The 19,647-nt window shown below is 47.4% G+C and overlaps 1 protein-coding gene across 3 annotated transcripts in view; it reads right to left on the minus strand.

Moving 5' to 3' along the window:
- The window catches only part of LOC144936949 (PH domain leucine-rich repeat-containing protein phosphatase 2-like), a 90,907-nt gene that overhangs the window by 34,942 nt on the left and 36,318 nt on the right, over positions 1 to 19,647 (minus strand). For all 3 annotated transcript variants that reach the window (XM_078864192.1, XM_078864191.1, XM_078864190.1), the window contains exons 2-10: positions 17,162 to 17,352; positions 15,920 to 16,045; positions 15,291 to 15,433; positions 9,613 to 9,759; positions 8,387 to 8,617; positions 6,611 to 6,816; positions 2,207 to 2,267; positions 1,968 to 2,063; positions 924 to 1,079 (exon numbers count right to left, since the gene is read on the minus strand). In XM_078864192.1, coding sequence (XP_078720318.1) covers positions 924 to 1,079; positions 1,968 to 2,063; positions 2,207 to 2,267; positions 6,611 to 6,816; positions 8,387 to 8,617; positions 9,613 to 9,759; positions 15,291 to 15,433; positions 15,920 to 16,045; positions 17,162 to 17,352 — 1,357 coding nt within the window. The remainder of the gene's footprint in view (positions 1 to 923; positions 1,080 to 1,967; positions 2,064 to 2,206; positions 2,268 to 6,610; positions 6,817 to 8,386; positions 8,618 to 9,612; positions 9,760 to 15,290; positions 15,434 to 15,919; positions 16,046 to 17,161; positions 17,353 to 19,647) is intronic.

The following is a 19,647-nucleotide window of genomic DNA, read 5'->3' on the forward strand; positions in this document are numbered from 1 at the left end:
CCAAGGTCACTTTTTGACCTCACGTAAAGGTCATGGATAGTGCATTGCGTCATCTTCAAGAGCTTAGCCTTTTCATTCACTGGCCCCCATAGGGTGGACAAATATCCCCCGTATAGCCTCAACAGACTTTTGAGGCAAGTGCTGTTAGTAAAGACCTATGAAGGACGGCACGGCACACGAGGGGGTGGGTGGGCAGCACCACGCCCGGGCTGCCTTTGTCTCAATCACTCGCACAAATACACAATCACATACCATCTCACTTCCGTATCCTCACTGGAAACCTGGCAGCGTGGGAAAGGGAACCGTTCTGAGAAGTTCCGGTATGGCATAACATCATAAACTTGATTTGAAAGAGCGAATGGACCTATGAGAGCCTGGTAAATTTTAGAGAGAGAAATAGGCAGTTTGAGAAAATTTAATTTAGCAAAAAAAATTGGAAATGCAATGCAACACAGAGTCGGCTAACACACAGTTAACGCATAGCCTGGTTGATTACGATCTCCAAAGATTGCTAAAAATAGAAGTCAAGTGTGAAATTAGACAAACAGAGACACACAGAGAGATGTGATTTAAGGCCTCGACACAGAGGCATTGGGTCTCTATGCATCTATATTGTGTGTCTCTCTCTGTCTCTATGTCGTCTCTCTCTCTGCTTGTGTCTGTCTGTGTCTCCGTGTCTGTGTTTTGTCTCTCTCTCAAATTTAGTTATACCTGATGATGGTTGCTTGTGTTGCAATCGAAACGTCGTATTCTATTATTTAATTTATTTTCTTTCTACGTGACTTTACCGAAAGAACCAAAGAATAACATCATAAATCGGGCCCATTTCCACCACCGGATCATGATAACAAATATAAACGCTCGCGACATGCACGCCCCTAGGCACATGCGTGTGTGCATGCGTGCGTGCGTGCAGGGCGCACCTGGGCGCCTTGAGGAAGAGCGCCGTGGGCAGCTCCGTGAGCAGGTTGTGCTGCACGTCCAGGGTCTCCATGTGCACTCTCTCCAGCCGCTCAGGCAGCCGGCGCAGTTGGTTGTGGCCAGCAAGGAGCCTCTTCAAGCCCTCAGCACACAGCAGCCTGGCGTGGGCAAAGGGCAGTTAGCAATCTGGGCGGGCAGGCGTGCGTGCGTGCGTAGTAAATTAGTTATTTAATTCCGCACGAAGACGTCTACTTGAGTCGGGCAAACAAATGGCAACACAATTTGTATATAAAGCAAATGGCAACTCATCCATCATCCTCATATTAACGAATCCTGTTATTCTGTGGGGGGTCTGGATATCTATAATCCTTCCCAATATGCGTAGATTTTCAACAATTTACAAAGATGATCGACGGTGCAAGAAACGCCAATGGGGTAAACGATGAGTTTTGTTGTTCTGCGGTGCAGAGCACCCATGACTTCGCAATGCGAATAACGTGTTACTTCTACCACGCATTGCGAGAAAATCCCCTGGCACTATCCAGGTTAGCAATGCACAGCGGCGGCTCTAGCAAGCGTGGCGGCACTTCAATTAGTCATGTTCCTCGGTTGTGTCCCTTATGACTTGCATCGAGGCAATGCTGACCACACGATACTAAACTAAACAATTTTTATTTTACCAGACAAGGCCCAAGGAGCTATATAGCTCTTTTGTAAAAGTGACGTGGCCACAAATGATAGCTCAACGAAGTGGGTTATCGTGTGGAAATGTATAGCAGCAAAATACTCTAAAACGCATGTTTCTAAATGTGGAGGAAAAACCGGAGGACCCCCGAGAAACCACGCGACCAGGGAGGAAAACATGCATACTCAAAATATACACGTGTCAGGGTCAGGATCGAACCCACGACCGTGACGAAACGTGCCACTCGCCAAACTCATAGCACCTTAGAGAACCGCTTAGAGTTTTACGTCGCTCTTTACCACTTTCAAGCGATCACTGATCAAACACAATTTGAAAATAAAAAGTCTGCATGTATTTATACCTGATTGGTAATTCGCTGATTTCATTGTGGCTGATATTGAGAATTTCCAGGCTGGTTGCATCAGGAATCCATTCGGGAACGCTCTCCAACTTATTCCTGTAAACAGGCATCAATATATACACACACACACTGCAGGTTAACGCAACAACAGGGAATGACTGGAGGTGCAACATTTCAGCTTAATACAAAACGTCTCCCGAACCATCGCACTGTCCGTGCAGGAGAGTGCAGCTGCATACCTCGATATGTCAGCGTACGCGAGCTGAACTGGCGCAGGGTGGATGCTGACTGTGGAGAGCACTGGAAGGGAAAGGAACACACGTTCACTACTTTAATCCTGCCCACGACATTCTATTGTCGTAGCAAGGGTTCCCTTACAGCAATATGGCAATTACAAATTGTTTCATAGGTGGTTCCATGTGTGTGTGTATGTATTTGGTAATAGCTGCTCATTCAGAAGAGGAGTTGGAGACGCTGCTGCGGAGACTGGAGCGTGCCACTAAGAGGTGGGGCCTTACCATCAGCCCCACCAAAACTAAGCACCTGCCTGGGTATTTTGTACCATCGGACACTCCACCCCCACAACTCCCAATGGGTGATGGGGCAGTAGTGGACAGAGTGGAGAGTTTCCCATACCTGGGCAGTGTGCTTATGACCGGCTCCAGTTTAACAGCAGAGGTCTCACTCCGAATCAGTCGAGCGGCAATATCTTTTCATCGGTTGCGTAACGCTGTGTGGAAGCTACCTGGTCTGTCACTCCGCACGAAGCTTCAGGTCTTCTCGGCCACAGTCATTCCCTCCCTTCTCTACGCTTGCGAAACGTGGACCCCCCTAATGGAGCATCTTCGCCGGTTGGAAACATTTAGGCTGGCCTGCCTACGATCCTTCCTGGGTTTAACCAGGCTGGATTGTGCGAGGAGCTCACAAATCCTTGAAAGATCTGGGCAAAGTCCCATCGGTGAGCTCCTTCGGCAGGCAAGGCTGCGTTGGCTGGGTCATGTAGCCCGCATGCCCAGCCACCGCATGCCTAAACAGCATTTGTTCGGCCGGATCGAGGGGGCTAAACGGGCGGGGCACGGGCTAGAGATGAAGTGATGTGGTACAGGACGTAGAGCTGAGTGGACTTGCCGATGACTGGTACCAGCGGTGTCAAGATCGGCCTCTGTAGAGGAGGCTTGTGAAGGACGCTACTGGGCAGTTGGAGGCAGTCGCCCTCCAACAACAACGGAGAGCGGAGGAGCGACGCTCACAACAATGAGCGGAGCGCCGGGTGGCTAAAGCACAGCAAGTTGGTACAGTAGGGGGCACAGGTGGTGCATCAGCCAGTCATCTCGGTCATCTCGGTCTGTCGACCCGTGGCACCTGGGTCTGCCCCGTGACCTCCTGCCAGCGGGCGTTCGACACTTCACGTAGCCTCAAGGTGCACATGGCCTGGCACAAGCGTCGTGGTGACGTCACTGCCACTTAGTGGCGAATGGCGGTTGTTGTTGTTGTGTATGTATGCATTTTTTACTTATTTCGCGCCGTATGTAGCCAACCGTGGCAATCGGAGGTGCGGGAGTAGGACAAACTAAATAAAAAAAACAGTTCAAATGAAATGAATTCCAATCTAGATTTAAAAGTGCATAGCACTCAGTGGATTCCTAATATCAGAAGGAAGAGTGTTCCAGACGGCCACAGAAGTGCATCTGAAAGCGCGCGATGCAGTGATCATCTTTGTTCGATGGCTAGCCAATAGCCGCTGTGAGGATGACTGGAGTTTATATGGTGAATTATGCTCCTTGACGAGATCAGCAAGGTATTGTGGTCCATGTCTGCATTATAGACATTCCACTCAGAGCGAATGCAGGATATTCTAAAGGCAAGCGGTGGCGGAAACCGTTAGGGTTCACTGAACATCCACATTACAGTGCATTCTGGCAGGGTACCAGCCCATTTTTCACTAAGCAGCTTAAGCTGATTAGTGAAGCTGAACACACAAAACGAGATTTTAATAGTTATTACTGTATCTACAACTGAAAAGTGTGGGCCTGTAAAGTGTGTATAGAAGAGAATCACTAAAGGCCATGTGCTGATGGATTCAGTATTTCTCAGTCCTTGCTCCCTCCACATATCCCTCATGCACCCCTACGTCCTCCCACGCTTCTCCGATATCCCCTCCACTGGCCACCGCGATGCTTCACACGCACGCAAGGGGCTCTCCAACTGAGCCCCTTAATGTTGCCATCAGACCTTCAAATCCCAGTCCTCACACCACCCCCCACCCCCCGTTTGTCTTTGGCTCCAGTCCCAGCACAATACTTACAATATCTGACCAAAGTAGAGCTACTCGACGCAAGTCTTATTAGTATTACGCTTGTTTACCCAGCCTCGATGAGACTCAAGACTCTCTTTCACGAGGGTCCTGCCGTGTTTTTTTCCGCAGTAGGTTGCGATATAGCTCTGTGTAATTCCAATTTAGCAACGTGCATGTCATTTTTCAGCATTTGGATGTTCGCTCAACGGCAATTACATTGTATTATTTCTTTCAGCTATCGGAGGAACCAGGAAACTGGGAGAAAACCCACGCAGAAAAGGGGGAGATGAGGTGCCCCATCGTTGGGAATCGAACCCAGACCCGTCTGGCTGGGGTACCAGCACTACCACTGCGCCAACACCCTGTTGTCCAGAGACTCTTTCAGGAAAGACCCTGCTTGAGAAGTTTCTCCAATCCTATATTCAATATCTCAATTCTACTTTTTAAATTATTTTTAAAATATATACATAAATGACTGTAAAAACAGTAAAATTTTAATCAGTTTTCTTTAGTAGCAGGCTCAAAATAAACATGAACATAAAATGTATATATTTCTGAAGCAGATGAGAGAGGTTAAAATAATGAAAATAAAAGTTGATGCATTAGATAATTATTGATGGTAGCATATACAACCCATACCTATTGGCCACTGTGTTATTGGTGCATTAAGAAAATTACATTTGCTCCAAACATGTCAACATGTGAAACGATTGGTCGAATGCGATTATCCACGGTATTTTCGAAGTGACGCACCATGACCCCACAAGATGTGAAAATCCCTCCAACTAACTCCAACAAGCTGCCAGTGCCGGTCTATGTGTCAAGAGATTTGCCTCGATAGAGAACAGCGCACACGGACTGACGCACAGAGTGTACTCGTTCCCACACGCTCGTGTTCTAACATGCGTACTGCTCGTGCCGGTAGACAGCATAACAATCTTCCTCTTCCTAGCGTTGTTCCCGCTGTGGCGCAGGGTCCGCTTTTCGGCATTGTCTTCTCCATTTGGCTCGGTCCAGGGCATCTTCAGGGGATGCGTTGACCGTCTTTATGTCTTCCTTTATTCGATCCATCCATCGCTTCTTCGGACGTCCGCGTGGACGGCGGCCCTCTGGCTCAATACGCATGGCAGTCTTGGCCACTGATGACTCTTCACTTCGCATCACATGGCCGTACCACCGAAGCCTTGCCTCAAGCATCTTGTCCGCAATGGGGGCCACACCAAGTCGCTTCCGAACATCTTCGTTCATGACACGATCCCATCGAGTGAGTCCGAGGCTCCATCTGAGCATCCTCATCTCCATGGTGTGGAGAGCTTGTTCGTGTACAGTTGTGGCTGGCCAGCACTCGGATCCATAGAGTGCCACCGGTCGGACGATGGTCTTGTAAATTTTTCCCTTCAGCCTATCCGGCATTTTCCGATCACAGAGGACTCCGGTGACTTGCCTCCACTTCATCCATGCCGCACATCAGTCGTGATGCTACCATCTGAGCTGATGGTGGAGCCCAGGTACTTAAAGTCCGTCACTTTCTTCAGATCTTCTCCATCAATGCTGATGGTGCCGTCGGTTTGGGGGCCACACTCCATATACTCCGTCTTTTTGATGTTGAACCTCATCCCGTTTTCGTCCAAACGTTCCTTCCACAGGTGCGTTTGTCTTTCCACTTCTCCTCTCTCTTCATCTGAGAGGAGGACGTCATCCGCGTAATTTTTATAAAAGCATTTTCAAAATGTAATTGCCAATTTGGCCTCCAAGTTACACACTTCTGAGCATTGGCATTACATCTCCGTGGTAAGATTGATTTAGTTTCGGGGTTTTGTAATTTTTATGAAAGAATAAGAATTTCCCTACAATAGCCAGGTGGACACATTTCGCAGGCATATCAACTTGGTATTTTACATACCAGAATGTTGGGTTAGGCCATGTAAATAATCTGACCAATTCCAGGTGGTTGAGAAGCTCCACCACCTGACATAGCCGAAAACAATGTCACGTGGTGTACGAGCGTTTAACACGCCGAAGATGATTGTTTTGGCTCACTCCCCGGTGAGCCGAAGAACAATTCTCACAACCAAGTTGATCAGCAAAGATAGACGCGACGTTTCGTTTGACACGTCGTCAAAAAATATCGACAGGACACGATCCAGGAAGTCAGAATGACAATCCAGCAAGTTATAACATATTCTGCCTTCCCGCATTAGGTCTAAACTGCACAGATTTGATCGGATGATTCCACGGCCTAACCCCAAAATCGTACGTGTTAAGTCAGGTGAGTGTCGACATGTCTGGAGCTCCCTTAGCCCGCTGAGGGCGGCTGTCAGAGCATGCCGCGGGCGGAGGAACTCACGGTTGTGCGCGGCGCCGAGCGTCTTGAGCGCGTGGCCCGCGGCCCGCAGCGCCGTCAGCTCGTTGCGGTCGCAGCGCAGCGTCTCCAGGCAGGCGAGCGACGTCGCGTCCAGCTCGCCCCTCAGCTCGCAGTCGCGCACATCCAGGTGGGTCACGTGACCCAGCACTGCGGGGTCCCCCGCCACCAGCCGCCTCAAGGTATTCAGCCTGCACGGGGGGGCCCAGAGCACGGAGACGATGAGGCACCCCGCCCCACACCGCGATCACCGCCACCGAACAAGCTCACAGATCCCGGGTCTCTTTGTGGCTTCATCACTTAGGTTTGGTTCATCACAACACCTGGCCCTCACTCCCCTTCCAAAGTGGCTTTCTGGTCCAGTTCAACAACATACAAACAACTCGATTCTCTCAACCTTTTTCACACCCTCCTGCACGATACCACATGAAGACTTCTACCACCTTTGCATCAATTGACATTGGCTCCTCCTGATGACCCCTGTGATTATAGATGAGGGGTATATGTCTATCCCCCACCATCAAATTCAGTACAGAGATAAATCGACAGAAGCAACCTGGCCACAAAAGAGAGCTTGCCATGTGAAAATTTATAGCAGCCAAATACTCTCAATGCATGTTTCTAAATGTGGAGGGGAAAACCGGAGCAAAATCCACGCAACTATGGGGAGAACATGCCGACTCCAAATATACAGGCGTTAGGGTCGGGATCGAACCCACGACCTCCTGTATACCAAGCGAGAGAGTTAACATCTCGCCACCGTGGCACCCCTAATGGTTAATAGCGCCGTCGCGCCACCTCCACTGCTCCCCCGTTCCACACGTCGCTCCCTTGATGCCCTCATTAATTAATTGCTATCATTTACAGTTAATTTATACCAAGCGTGGCTTCAAGCAGTTCCCATTGGAATCTCAGTGATAGCGTAGCCCAGGCCTCTTTGTCAAATCCTTCAAGCATGCACATTTCAGTTACTTAATCACTTAGGGTAATTTTAGCGATGTAATGAGAGTAATTAAAACAAACAAAAAACATTCCGCCACGAAATCACACCGCACCAGTCGGTTCTGCATGCAGAATATTCTTTACAAAAGTGGAGTTCAAGGGACATTCCATAGAATTACAGATGCAACGTCCCTTTGATGGTGTGGGCTCACGTTTACATTCGTTTGTGAGACATCACTGGAAGCTATAATAAGCTCATGTTTTAGCTGTTCCCTCCGTGACACAGATAAACATCTACTAATTTAAACACAAGATTTGTTGATTTTTTGTTGATTATAGATACAGCTCAATCGAGTAATGGTTACGAGTACGCAAATGTGAACATTGGATTAGCGTTACAAGCATTAGCAGTGTTAAGAATCTACGCGTTAATGTCCCTCCTGTGACGAACCTCAGAGCGGTAATATCTCAGGTGAAGCACGCCTCTGGCTCGGCCTCGGCCTCGAATTCGACTCAGCTCAGGCTCCAGCAGCTCAGTTGCTTCCAGAAACGCTCACGGATATCCTCAGCGTGGCTGGGACCCTGCTTAGAGCCAGCTGAAGTTAAGAGCATGGCTTTGAGTCGGCTCACTTGAGCCAAGGCTGAGGTGAGCTGTGACTAATAAAACGGGTCTGAGACTGTGGGTTGATTCAGAAGTAAATGTAATCAGGTTCCATTGCAGCCAGGGTTTGGTGCTGGTCACTTGACCTTTTGGGACTTTGAGTCTGTGCGCAGCAAATAAGTTTAGAAGAAGAAGAAAAAACCCAGAAGAAAACGCACCTGAGATCAACGAGCTTCACATGTCTGAGGTCAGACAAGGACCCCATCTCGAAGATGTCCATGCGGTTGCCTGCCAGGCAGACCCTCTCGAGGGCCAGCAAGCCCTGGCAGATGGGTGGCATTCTCTCAAAGAAGTTGAAGGAAAGGCCCAGGTAGGCGAGGCTCTGGAGATTCGTCAGCTCTTCAGGGAGAGTTGAGAGCGCATTGCAATCCAGCACCAAGCTCTGCAGACTACACACACACAAACGCACGGAAGTTATCACCAGCACTCGTATACAAGCGGCACAATGCCCTGTTGAGCGTACATGTGGCGACAAGGTGGTTCTCCAATTTCCTTCTACAGCTAAAAAAACACACACAACATAATTGGTATTGGCCAAACATCCCAATTCTAAAACATTCACCTGCAAAATTACTTCAATTGGGATTATGCACAGGGCAATATCATCCCCTGCTGAGAAAACTTGTCAGGACCCTCTTGAGAAAAGTCTTGAGACTCAGTGAGACTTTTCTGGGAAAACGACCTTAAAATTCTTTGGTTCTTTTGTTAAAGTCACGTGGAGTTCTATTTACGTGACTTTACCGAAAGAACCAAAAAATATAAATTCCTGCAGTCACGAAAGTTAAGTCAAAATTTTACGAGCTTAATTATAATACAAATTCGGTGGTATCATTGAATTAAAGTGCCATATTCGTTAAACGTGGTTTCACATTTGTTTTATTGGGAACTGTGTGATTTTGCCTTGTGCCATGTAGAGTGTAAAGCACTTCAATGAAAGGCAATTTAATACGTCGCGTGATTCTCATCTCATTTTATGTCCGTGTACAATTTGCTGATCAAGCTTGTAGACATATTGAGCAAGGGTCTTGAGACTCGGTGAGGGTTTCCTGGATCAACGAGCATGACTAGAAATAATAATAATAATTACCCATGGGGCACCGCGGTGGCAAGATGTTAACTCCCTCGCCTGGTATGCAGGAGGTCGTGGGTTCTATCCTAACCCTGATGCTTGTTGTATATTTGGTGGCCGCGTGGACTTTTCTCCGGGTCCTCCGGTTTTTCCCTCCACATTTTAAAACATGCGTTTAGAGTGTTTGGCTACATTAAATTTCCTTATAAAGCACTTTATTGGATGATCATTTGTGGCCAGGTCGCTTCTGAGAAAGAGTAGTGGGGACTTACCTGAAAAAATACAAAAGTTAAAGTAAAAAAAGTGCTGTGGCACCTGTTCATGTTGCCAATGGCTGCAGGTAGGTTTGGCAAACCATTGCAGGAGAGGTTGAGCTCGGTGAGCGTGGGGATGTGGCACAACATCTCTGGGAACACTCCCAGGCTGTTGTGAGACAAGTTGAGGCTCCGCAGCTGAGAAAACCTGCGGAGGCATCGCATTCATAAATGTTGACGCACTGCGAGCAGACACAATGTTCACTAGCTGTGTCGGATGGCAGTGGGTTAACGACACATTCATATTTAATCTAACACAAAAAAACTTTTATTGGGAATAATATTGGTAGGGAAAGCCTACATGTCAAACTGACCATCCCCTTGTATTGGTAATGTTACACGTGCTTTGATTTAGATTTAAAATTAACACGCACTTCATGACTATGTGGACCTAAAAAACATCTATATTATGCTTTACTCTATATTTTCACTTTCAATTAACCTAGTATTATACCTTTCCGCTATTCAGTAATGAGGTATCAGTGTGAACATTGCCAATGTTTTGGCATTTGTAGAAATATCAGCTAAAACGAAGATCCATCATCAAGGCGTAATACTTCATGTCCATTTTCGACAGTAGAACCCTCTGGATGACCACAACAGAAACGTACAACGTATTACGACACAACACCCAATCCACAAACATGAAGCAGACATCACGGCGATAACCTCCCGCTACTCCTGACGCAGTTTGTTTGACTTGACCACCTGAATGTGAGATTGTAGTCGTTGCACTGCATCTACATCAGCAGCCGTACGACAGAAGAAGTAGTAGAACCCTACTGGTAGTGGAAGCAACGTTCACGGCAACGTATACAACCGACACTGATGAGAATGCACACCCTTAAAGTGAAGTTAGAGACTGCTCTATGCCAACAACAACTGAGTTTCCAGAGCTTTCTGAAGGAAGTTCAAGCCAGGCCACAGGTGATTAACCTACACAAGGCCGAGAAAAATGTGCGATAAGAAAAAATGGAGATGATCTAAAGCAGGGCGAGAGAAAATGTAACTCTGCCTGGAAGTATAAAACTTTTTTTACGGAGTTAACAAATAAACCCATCTGTTGGATTTACCAGAAATCTAAGGCAATTATGAAACGGAGAAATCTGGAAAGGCATTTTACAACAACGCACAGCGATTATACAGTACGTTTATTTTCCGGTGGGATCTTCCATTAGAAAAAAACACAGAAAGAAACTGAAAGCAACCCTGAATTGCCAGGAGCAGTTGTTGACTCAAGCAACTGCGCAAGAATCTGCATTGACTGCTGCATATTTTCGAATTGTACGGATTTTGCTGAAACACCTGAAGGCTTTGAGTGACACAGGAATTGTAAAGGAGTGCTTCATTGAATCTACTAAAATTCCGTCCGCTAACTTTCCAAACAAAGACAAAATACTAAAAGAGATCAGTCCCTCGGGCACAACAGCTACAAAGTAACAATGCGAGGTTCTTGGGCTTCCCAAGCTCCAATGAATAAGGATAAGAAAAACAAAATTTATTTCACACATGGGGATAGCTACATGTGGCCCGACAAGATCAGTTTCTGATGTGGCGGTGGCCCTCTGCAATATTTTAGCGGGGGACACTGCCTCACCCCTCTACTTCTTCACTATGAAGTCTAAATATAAAACAGAGAAAGCAGCTGCATACATCACATAGCATAGCATACAGAGTAGGGTGGTGGTGCATTATAACAACACAACGCTTCCCCCAGTTATACCTCTCAGTCAAATAACCTGTTTCCTCAATGCTGTAAAATGCTGACGGCTGTTTTGCTGTAATAGGGGTGTGATACATTCAATGCGGGGCTCATCCGGGTTCCTGATGAAGGGCGCATTGTAATGCATTGCTTAATGCCATCAAACCCTCTCCACACAGAAGAGCACCACAAAGTGTTGAAAAGTGTTGAAAAGGATTAAAAAAATATTTTGATGGTGGTTACCCATAACAATGAGCCATTATTTGACGTGAATTATCTGACATTACCACCTGACCAGGCGGCAATCAATTAACAATGTCCTCATCGATTTGGGGGAATCGGAATAAATCAGGCGCAGCACTCTTTGCACCTGCTTGCATTGACAACGCTGTACTCATACAACTGCTCCCATGAGCAAGGCGGAGATTGGGTTTCGGCATTTTGCCCATTGAAAGGACAACTTGGTTATCCCAGTAAATAAAACACCATTGATTGTGTTGCCTTTTACAACCACTGCCGGTTTCAACTCGAACGTTTAAAGCGCCACCGCCTTCGCGGTTTGTTTTCAGTAAGGAAATCAGCGCAAAGCTCTCGTAGCGTTTCCCATTTCGTCTCATTAGCGCCGTGACAAGAGGCCGTGCGTCACTGGAGCTGACCAGGCTCGCGCAGCCGCGCCGCCCTGGGCTCACTGCATCAAACCACATCTGTACCACGCACATCTGGGGCAGAGAAGGAAAGGTGGCGTGGAGCGAGCGCCGCCGCGACCACCGCCATTACCGCCACCGTTACCGCCCCACGCCGGCTCTAAACAACACGAGGCACGAGGGACGAAGCCCGCAGGTGGCAGCGTGGGACGACCGCCGCAGCAACTCGGGCGGGAGATTGGCAGTGCCCGGACCGCCGCGCCGTAGGGAACCGCCCAAGAAAATATTCCACGTCACCTCTAGGGGTTTACCCCCCCCGCCATATCAGTGGAGCTCCTGTGGCGCCACGATGGCAAGATGTTAACTACCTTGCCTGGTACACAGGAGGTCATGGGTTCGATCCTGAGCCTGAAGCCTTGCTGGAAATTTGGAGTTTGCGTCTCTCTCCCCATGGTCGCGTTCATTTTTCTTCGGGTCCTCCGGTTTTTCCCTCCAAATTTAGTATTTGGCTGCTTTAAATTTATACCTGATAAGCCTCTTCACTGAATTATCATTTGCGGCCAGGTTCCTGATGAAAAAAGGGTATATAGCTCAGTGGGCCTTACCTGCTAAAATAAAAAAGTTTGATAGTTTTAATCCTTGCGTTTAACTAATTGTGTCACAAGAAGAATGTGCTTAATCTTTGTCCAATCTTCCCTTCTCCAAACGTATAGATCCACTACTGTATGTACACAACACAGTGCAATGCTCCCTCGGGGTTTTTTGCATTCACCTTTGCTCCTTCATGTAAATAGTGCAAATTCATCAAAGGCCTATTTTTAAAAAGAAAATGTCATGCATTTATCCATGAAACCATTAACGAGCCACAGACCTCTTACTCAGGGGTCCTGCATTGCCAGGGTTAAGCCGGCTAATGGTGTGGACAAAAACTGAAATATCCAGAGAAAGGCTTCACATACACACCAGTATACCAGGATAACACTACATGGTAGGCAACACCATCACATGAAGAAACTGGAAGAATCTCGAATTTTAAAAATGCCAAGGAAACAAATCAATCATAGCAGATTTAAGGTTCACTATGCTGCATGCAATCGGCACTAATTAAATACACAGTACGCAACAAGTAGACTCTGGGCAAAAACATCTGCATAAGGAACACTGCCTGCAGAACGAGTGTTATTGCACAGTCAACTTTACCCAAATTCCCATTGATCAATAAGGCAGGGCTCCTGTGCAATGGTGGCCATACGCCAGTGAAATAAATTTCATATTCCCACGGCAGCAGCCAGTATTTTCGTCGGATAACCGATGTCGCCCTCCCGCACAGCGGTGTTAATTTCGTTGGTGCCGGGGAGGGTGGCGAGCTGGGATTCGAACGCTAACATCATTATTCTAAGTCAAGCCCCTAACCACTTGGCTACCGGGACATTACAGGGCTGATTCAAACTCCTTGAATGTAAGGACCAGTGGAACAATCCTATGCTTAAGAAGGCCACAAACTACCCACTTGTTAACAATGGTGTATTTTATTCTTTGGGGCATACAAGTGAAGTACACACACAGATGAATGCAAACACAGAAATTCATACACACTCAGCACATGCTGACAGAAATGTAATTACTCGGGAGAAATTAAAATATATATTTTTTTACAATAAGGCACAAACGCACGAAGCTCTGAAACCAGCATTTTTGGTCTTGACTTGTGTTGTAATATAAAAAAATTGCAAGAGTAATAAATTATGTTTACCTCACGAACAAGCCAGAGCCCTGCAACAAACGATAGCGCTTCCTAAACTTGTTGACTTAATTTTGATTGAAATTCCATCGCAGCTCAACACGCCCAGAGTGGAAAATTCCATGGGCATCCTTCAGTCTCGCAGCTACAAGCAGTCAGGATTGGCACTCGCACAATGCTACTGCACGGCACAGCATCATCCGTTTATCAACACCGTGTAGCCTGAGAACATACACACCAAGGCCGCGTGTGCAGTAGAATCCAATTAGCGATACAAAACGAAAAGTAAAATCAAACCTATTGTTCTCGCAGTAACCAGCAGCTAAACAGTGGATTAATCCAATCCCCTTTACGCCAGAATATTTCAGAGCTCTTTACATCACACATTTCATCTCAATCATTTTCAACGGGAAAAATCCAGTGACAGCTGTCCCTGTGGACACAAAGGAGGCTCAGTATCTGCCAGCCCTGGGGGGGAGGGGGTGTTGACGAGCTATGGTTAAAACCGATTTAGGTAATAGCTGCGACGTCCCTAAAGATATGTAATCAATGTAAAGCCCTAAAAACACACACAATGGTCAACGGTACCTGATCATTTTAATATATATAATCTGCGACACTACCTGAAACATCAACCAAAACAACTTTTAAATAAGAAAGCAGCACGTTTGTGCAACGTGCTCTGAAGGGCCATTGCCTGAAACGTCGCATTGTACAGTCTATTCTCCTATAACGCCACGTATTGTTTTCATATAGAGAACTCGGTTGCGCGAGTAGGAATAAGAGGTCGTACGGCTGCCTCGGCATAGCATTGCACAAGGCAGTGGGATGCTGCTGGATGCTTCTAGACGCTACTCACGCATCTCAGTCTTTAGTCAACCTGCGTACTCATCTCATGTGTTATCGCGGACTGTGCTTTACCCTATATTATATATTATAACACGATTTTTCCATAACGTGGTGTTCTTCAGGAACGCAAATAACGTGTTATAGGAGAACAGACTGTATATCTCTTTCTAGATTTGAAGCTTTCGTGACTGCAAGGAATCATCTTCTTAGGTTTTTTCGGTAAAGTCACGTAGAAAGTAAAATAAAATAAAAACAAAAATCACGACGTTTCGGAGGCAACACAAGTCTCCGTCATCAGGTGGGACCGTCACAATCTGGCTGTGACGGTCCCACCTGATGACGGAGACTTGTGTTGCCTCCGAAACGTCGTGATTTTTGTTTTTATTTTATTTTACTTTCTACGTGACTTTACCGAAAAAACCTAAGAAGATGTATATCTCTTTTGTCTTGTTGACGAGCCTGTTGAGTTTTTGTTGGTAACAGTGCTTACACACCACTGCCAACGCAGCATTGTGAAATAAATGTATTGAATGTAATTCCCCGTGTGATGAGAGTTTTAGCTGAAAGGAATATTGGGAGAGTGAACCAGTAAGCGTGTCGATGTAAAAACCTCATAAAACCATGGCTGCTGCCTATCATCTCTCGCAGGTAACCAGGAGAGATACGGGGTTTGAACAAGGATGAAAGAAAAGATGCTGGTCAGCGCCTCGGTGTCTATCGCATGCACACACGCACGCACATACCTGAGCGTGTCGCCGATGCCGTGCCCCAGGAGGTTGTGGCGCAGGTTGAGGTGCGTTACATCCTGGCTGTGGAACAGCGGCTCAGGGAGCTCCTCCAGGTTGCAGCATGACAGGTCCACCGAACCAATCCTCTGGGACACAATCTGAAGGAAGGTTCCAAAAGGTAAAATTCGCCCGTTCGCATTCAACACACGTTTGTTTTTAAATTGCGAATTGTATTAATTGGAATGTTGGAAGTCTTTCAATATTAGAAGCTCCATCTATGCTGTGAGTGGCAGTGAGGACAAAACATTGAAGAGGCAATGGACCATGGGAAGGGGCCTATCTTGGCCACAGCACGGCTATGGAACAGACGAAGCCAGTGTTTTCAAGCACCTCGTGCAGCAAAAGGTTAATCCACAAGCAGTTTGGTGCACATGCTGTGAGTGTAGCAATCAATGTATTAAATGAATGCACTATTACAGGCCTAGTAAACCACACCTCTTCTTTTCAGTAATATCTTACAAATACAAATCACAACATTGACAAAAAGCCACCGTGGTGACGTGAAGACAAACGCCACCGTGGTGATGCGAAGACGGGATGAGGACGAACGTCGATGGGAGCACGTTGGGGAACGGCACCGTTACCTTGGAGGCCTGGCGCAGCCAGCGCAGGTACTCCGCAAACGAGTTGAAGGAGACGTAGTAGGTCTGGGTCTGGGGTCCTGCAGAGCTGAAGGCCAGGCAGTGCTGGCGCTTGCGCACCTCCTCCACCTGCACAGGCGCACAAAGACAAAGACCCCCCCATATAGCCTTTAACAGACTGTTGAGGGCAAGTGATATTAGTGACTAGCACCTATGAAGGCCGGCACAGCACACAAAGAGGGTGGATGGCCAGCACCACGCCATGCCGCCTTCATCCCCCCCAGTGCTGATGTTTGTACACCACGCCAGCTACTCACTTAAGGATACTTTCACCGAGAAGAGGCCCAGTTCAAATAATGGCCACTGTTATTAGTCATGAGCGGGAATTGATCCCGGGTCCCCACAAGCGCGTGCACGCTCATGCACACGGAGACGCGCTGCTGGACAGCGGGGAGTTTGAGATCCCCTGCCAGCGGTGGTGCCGGTTTTTGGCGGGAACTCGTTTTTGCGCGATACAGTGCATGTTTTTGTGTTTGAAGATCTCCCGAGTCGGCACGTCGCTCGCTGTCGGGGGGGGGGATTTCTGTACGTGAGCACGGGCTGTGGTGTTGAGGCCGCAAAACTTCCCGGGCAAGGTGATTTGCCTCGCAGCCATGCCAAGTAAGCAGCCGGCACTTTCCCAACCGTCTTTCGAGATGGGGGAGACTTTCACTCCGATCCATGGAAACATGGATGGGAATGAAAGGGAGCACTTTGGTTGCATTATATATTTAATTTATTTCACCACTATTTCCAGCATTTATAGGAAAATCTTAAGGGTAGAACAGGAAGGAAGAAATAAAAGTTGTCCCCTGTCGCTCTTCCTCAAGGCGGACACTTTCGGCCTCAAATTAAACTTGTAAAACGAGCGGCTCACACCCCCCCCCCCCCCGCATCCCATTGGGCTCTGCGGGAAGACTACTGAAATTGGGTGGCGACTTCAACATCAAAAACCCCCTTTAATATCACAACCAATTCAGGACCGATTATTGCTATGAACCATGAGGAGAGGCATGGCTGGGGCAGCAGATCAAGTATTTAAAGGGGCCAGTGGCATATAGTATTTGGCTACTATAAATTTCCACATGATACATTTCCACATGATAAGCCACTTGGTTGAGAATTAAAGCGCCGCCTTCCTATAGGATGGCATCGCGCTCTTAAAGCATCACGAATTCCAAACTTACTACACTGATGTTGTTTTACCTTGCCGCCGATGAGCGGAATGACGTGCAGCTTTCCCTGCAGGCTCTCGCGCAGCGAGGAGACGAGCAGGCAGGTCCCGCACAGCACCACTCGCCGCTCCGACCACTTGTGCAGCTGCGTGCGGCCCTTCCTCACGCTGAACATGCCGGACAGCGCCACGCGCGCCTCGTGCTCCAGCACCTCCGGCTTGCCTGCAGCACACAGCAGCACACAGCAGCACACAGCAGCACACAGCGGCACACAGCGGCAGCAGCGGCCGCCCGTCAGTCTGCAGGTCTTAACATCTCCCCTGATCGACTTCGCTCGCTCGGTCGCCGACGCCTCCTTATCACTCTATCGCTACGGGCCCTATGATCATTCCCGTGAACTTCATAACAACACTGCACGCTCTGTTGGAATACTCAGCAACCGCTTTATCCTGTGGTAGTGGTTCTCAACCTTTTTTGGCTACTGTACCCCTTGTTGTCTGACCCAACATGGTTCTGAGAAATAAATGTATGAATAATGAACATCAATATTTTAACCAATTGTCGATTTTGCGAGGTATCCTAACTAACTAGTAACTGCAAGCGAATAAAAACAAAATCAACGGACACTCTGCACGAGTGGCGTAATTTGTTCGCGTTCGCTGGTTACGCTTGGAAACCGCATTGTTTACGATCAATGAGTTAAAAAAAGGTCTTTTATATCGCACTAGGTTACCATGTGGATCAAAATATTATTGTAGTTATTTTATATTGGCAGATTCATACAACATGATTGTTCACCAATGACTCTCATATATGATATAATTTCACACATTTATAAATCACCTCACGTACCCCTTGGGACATTGCGATGTACCCCCAAGGGTCCCCGTACCCCCGGGTGAGAACCACAATCCTATGGCGGACCACAAATAAGTAATTCCCCTAAATGTTATTCCAACTATGCTCGTGACGTCATTCCTTGAGATGCAGGCGCGGCGATTGGTAACCCTGGCAGGAGGAATGAGTGAGCACCACCCCCGTGTGAGAGAATGGCCGAGCAGGACAACCACGGGCGTGAGAAAAGGAAATCACCAAGGAGAGATCAATAGATTCCAGGAGTGGTTGGAGAGTCCGCGAGAAGGGATTTGATGAATTGTCAATGTAGATGCTTAAATCACCAGCAAATGGTACACAGGGAGGGTGAAGAGGAGGCCAGCGTTGGGAGCGATATCACAAAACACGTGCCTCGCATGTACTCTGTGAATTATAGCAATTGCAGTCACAATGGCAGGCTCCCTTGCATATGCTTTGAATAGTCAGAGACTCACCCATGACTAAGTCGACATACACCGACATGCAGGCACACATGGGTTGTTACCGTAAAGTATTCTACGATAAAGAAGCAACTTACAATGAACAATTTCGTGACATTTTCTAAATATTATACAGTGCAGAGGGGTGACGCAGCCTCATCCTCAACAACACCAGTAGCCACCATTCGCCACTTAGTGGCGGTGATGTCACCACCGCCCTTGTGCCAGGCTCGGTGCACTTTGAGGCCTTGTGAAGTCTCAAAAGCTTGCTGACGGGAGTTCATCCTCGTACACACACACACACACGCGCACATCAATGATTTGGACATTAAGGTTCGTAAACTCACTCGTGGATCAGCTCTTTCTTGGCCTCTCATGCGCCTCAGCTCAGGCTTGAGACGCTCACTTGTTTTCAAAGACGCATGAAGCAGCTGAGCTCAGGCTCGGCTTAGGCTCGGCTCAGGCTCGGCTCAGCTCATGGAAATCTTGAGGATGGCTGGTACCATCCTCAGAGCCGGTACAAGTTAAGCATGGTTTTGAGCCAGCTCAATTGTACCGCTGTAACAATATGTAGAACCACCTCGCCTCGTATACAGGAGGTAGTAGGTTCGATCCCAACCCTGCTACCTGCTGTATAATTTGAGTTTGCATGTCTCTCTCTCCCCATGGTCGTGTGGATTCTTCTCCGGGTCCTCCAGTTTTTCCCTCCACATTTATAATCAACATCACGCGTTTAAGAGTATTTGGCTGCTATAAATGTCCATACAATAAGCCACTAACATTGGGCTATCATTTGTGGCCAGGTCACTTCTGATAAAGAGCTACACAGCTCAGTGGGGTTTACCTGGTAAAATACGTGAAATTGTTTATTTTTTAGTTTAGTTTCACTTGAGCCAGAGCCAAGCCTGAGCTGACTAAGAAAAGGGGTTGAAAAAGTGAACTTCAGGTTCAGCCACGCAGCGAGAGCACGAGGGAATCACAGCTGACATCAACTGACGGCCCCAGCAAATAGAATTAAAAACACGCTGAACTTTTACGCGTGCACTAATACACACCGCTGAATACACTGGAAGTAACTTCTTTTGGAATTAATACTTTTTTTTTAAAGCACTTTCCTACCAGCGCACAATATCCGGTCGAACAAACGGGAGAGGCTCTTGCAGGGTAGCGAGTGGGCACCGTGGCGCCGCGGGGGCAGTTTCCA

Source organism: Lampetra fluviatilis, chromosome 17 (assembly GCF_964198595.1).
Source record: "Lampetra fluviatilis chromosome 17, kcLamFluv1.1, whole genome shotgun sequence".
Taxonomy (NCBI): domain Eukaryota; kingdom Metazoa; phylum Chordata; class Hyperoartia; order Petromyzontiformes; family Petromyzontidae; genus Lampetra; species Lampetra fluviatilis.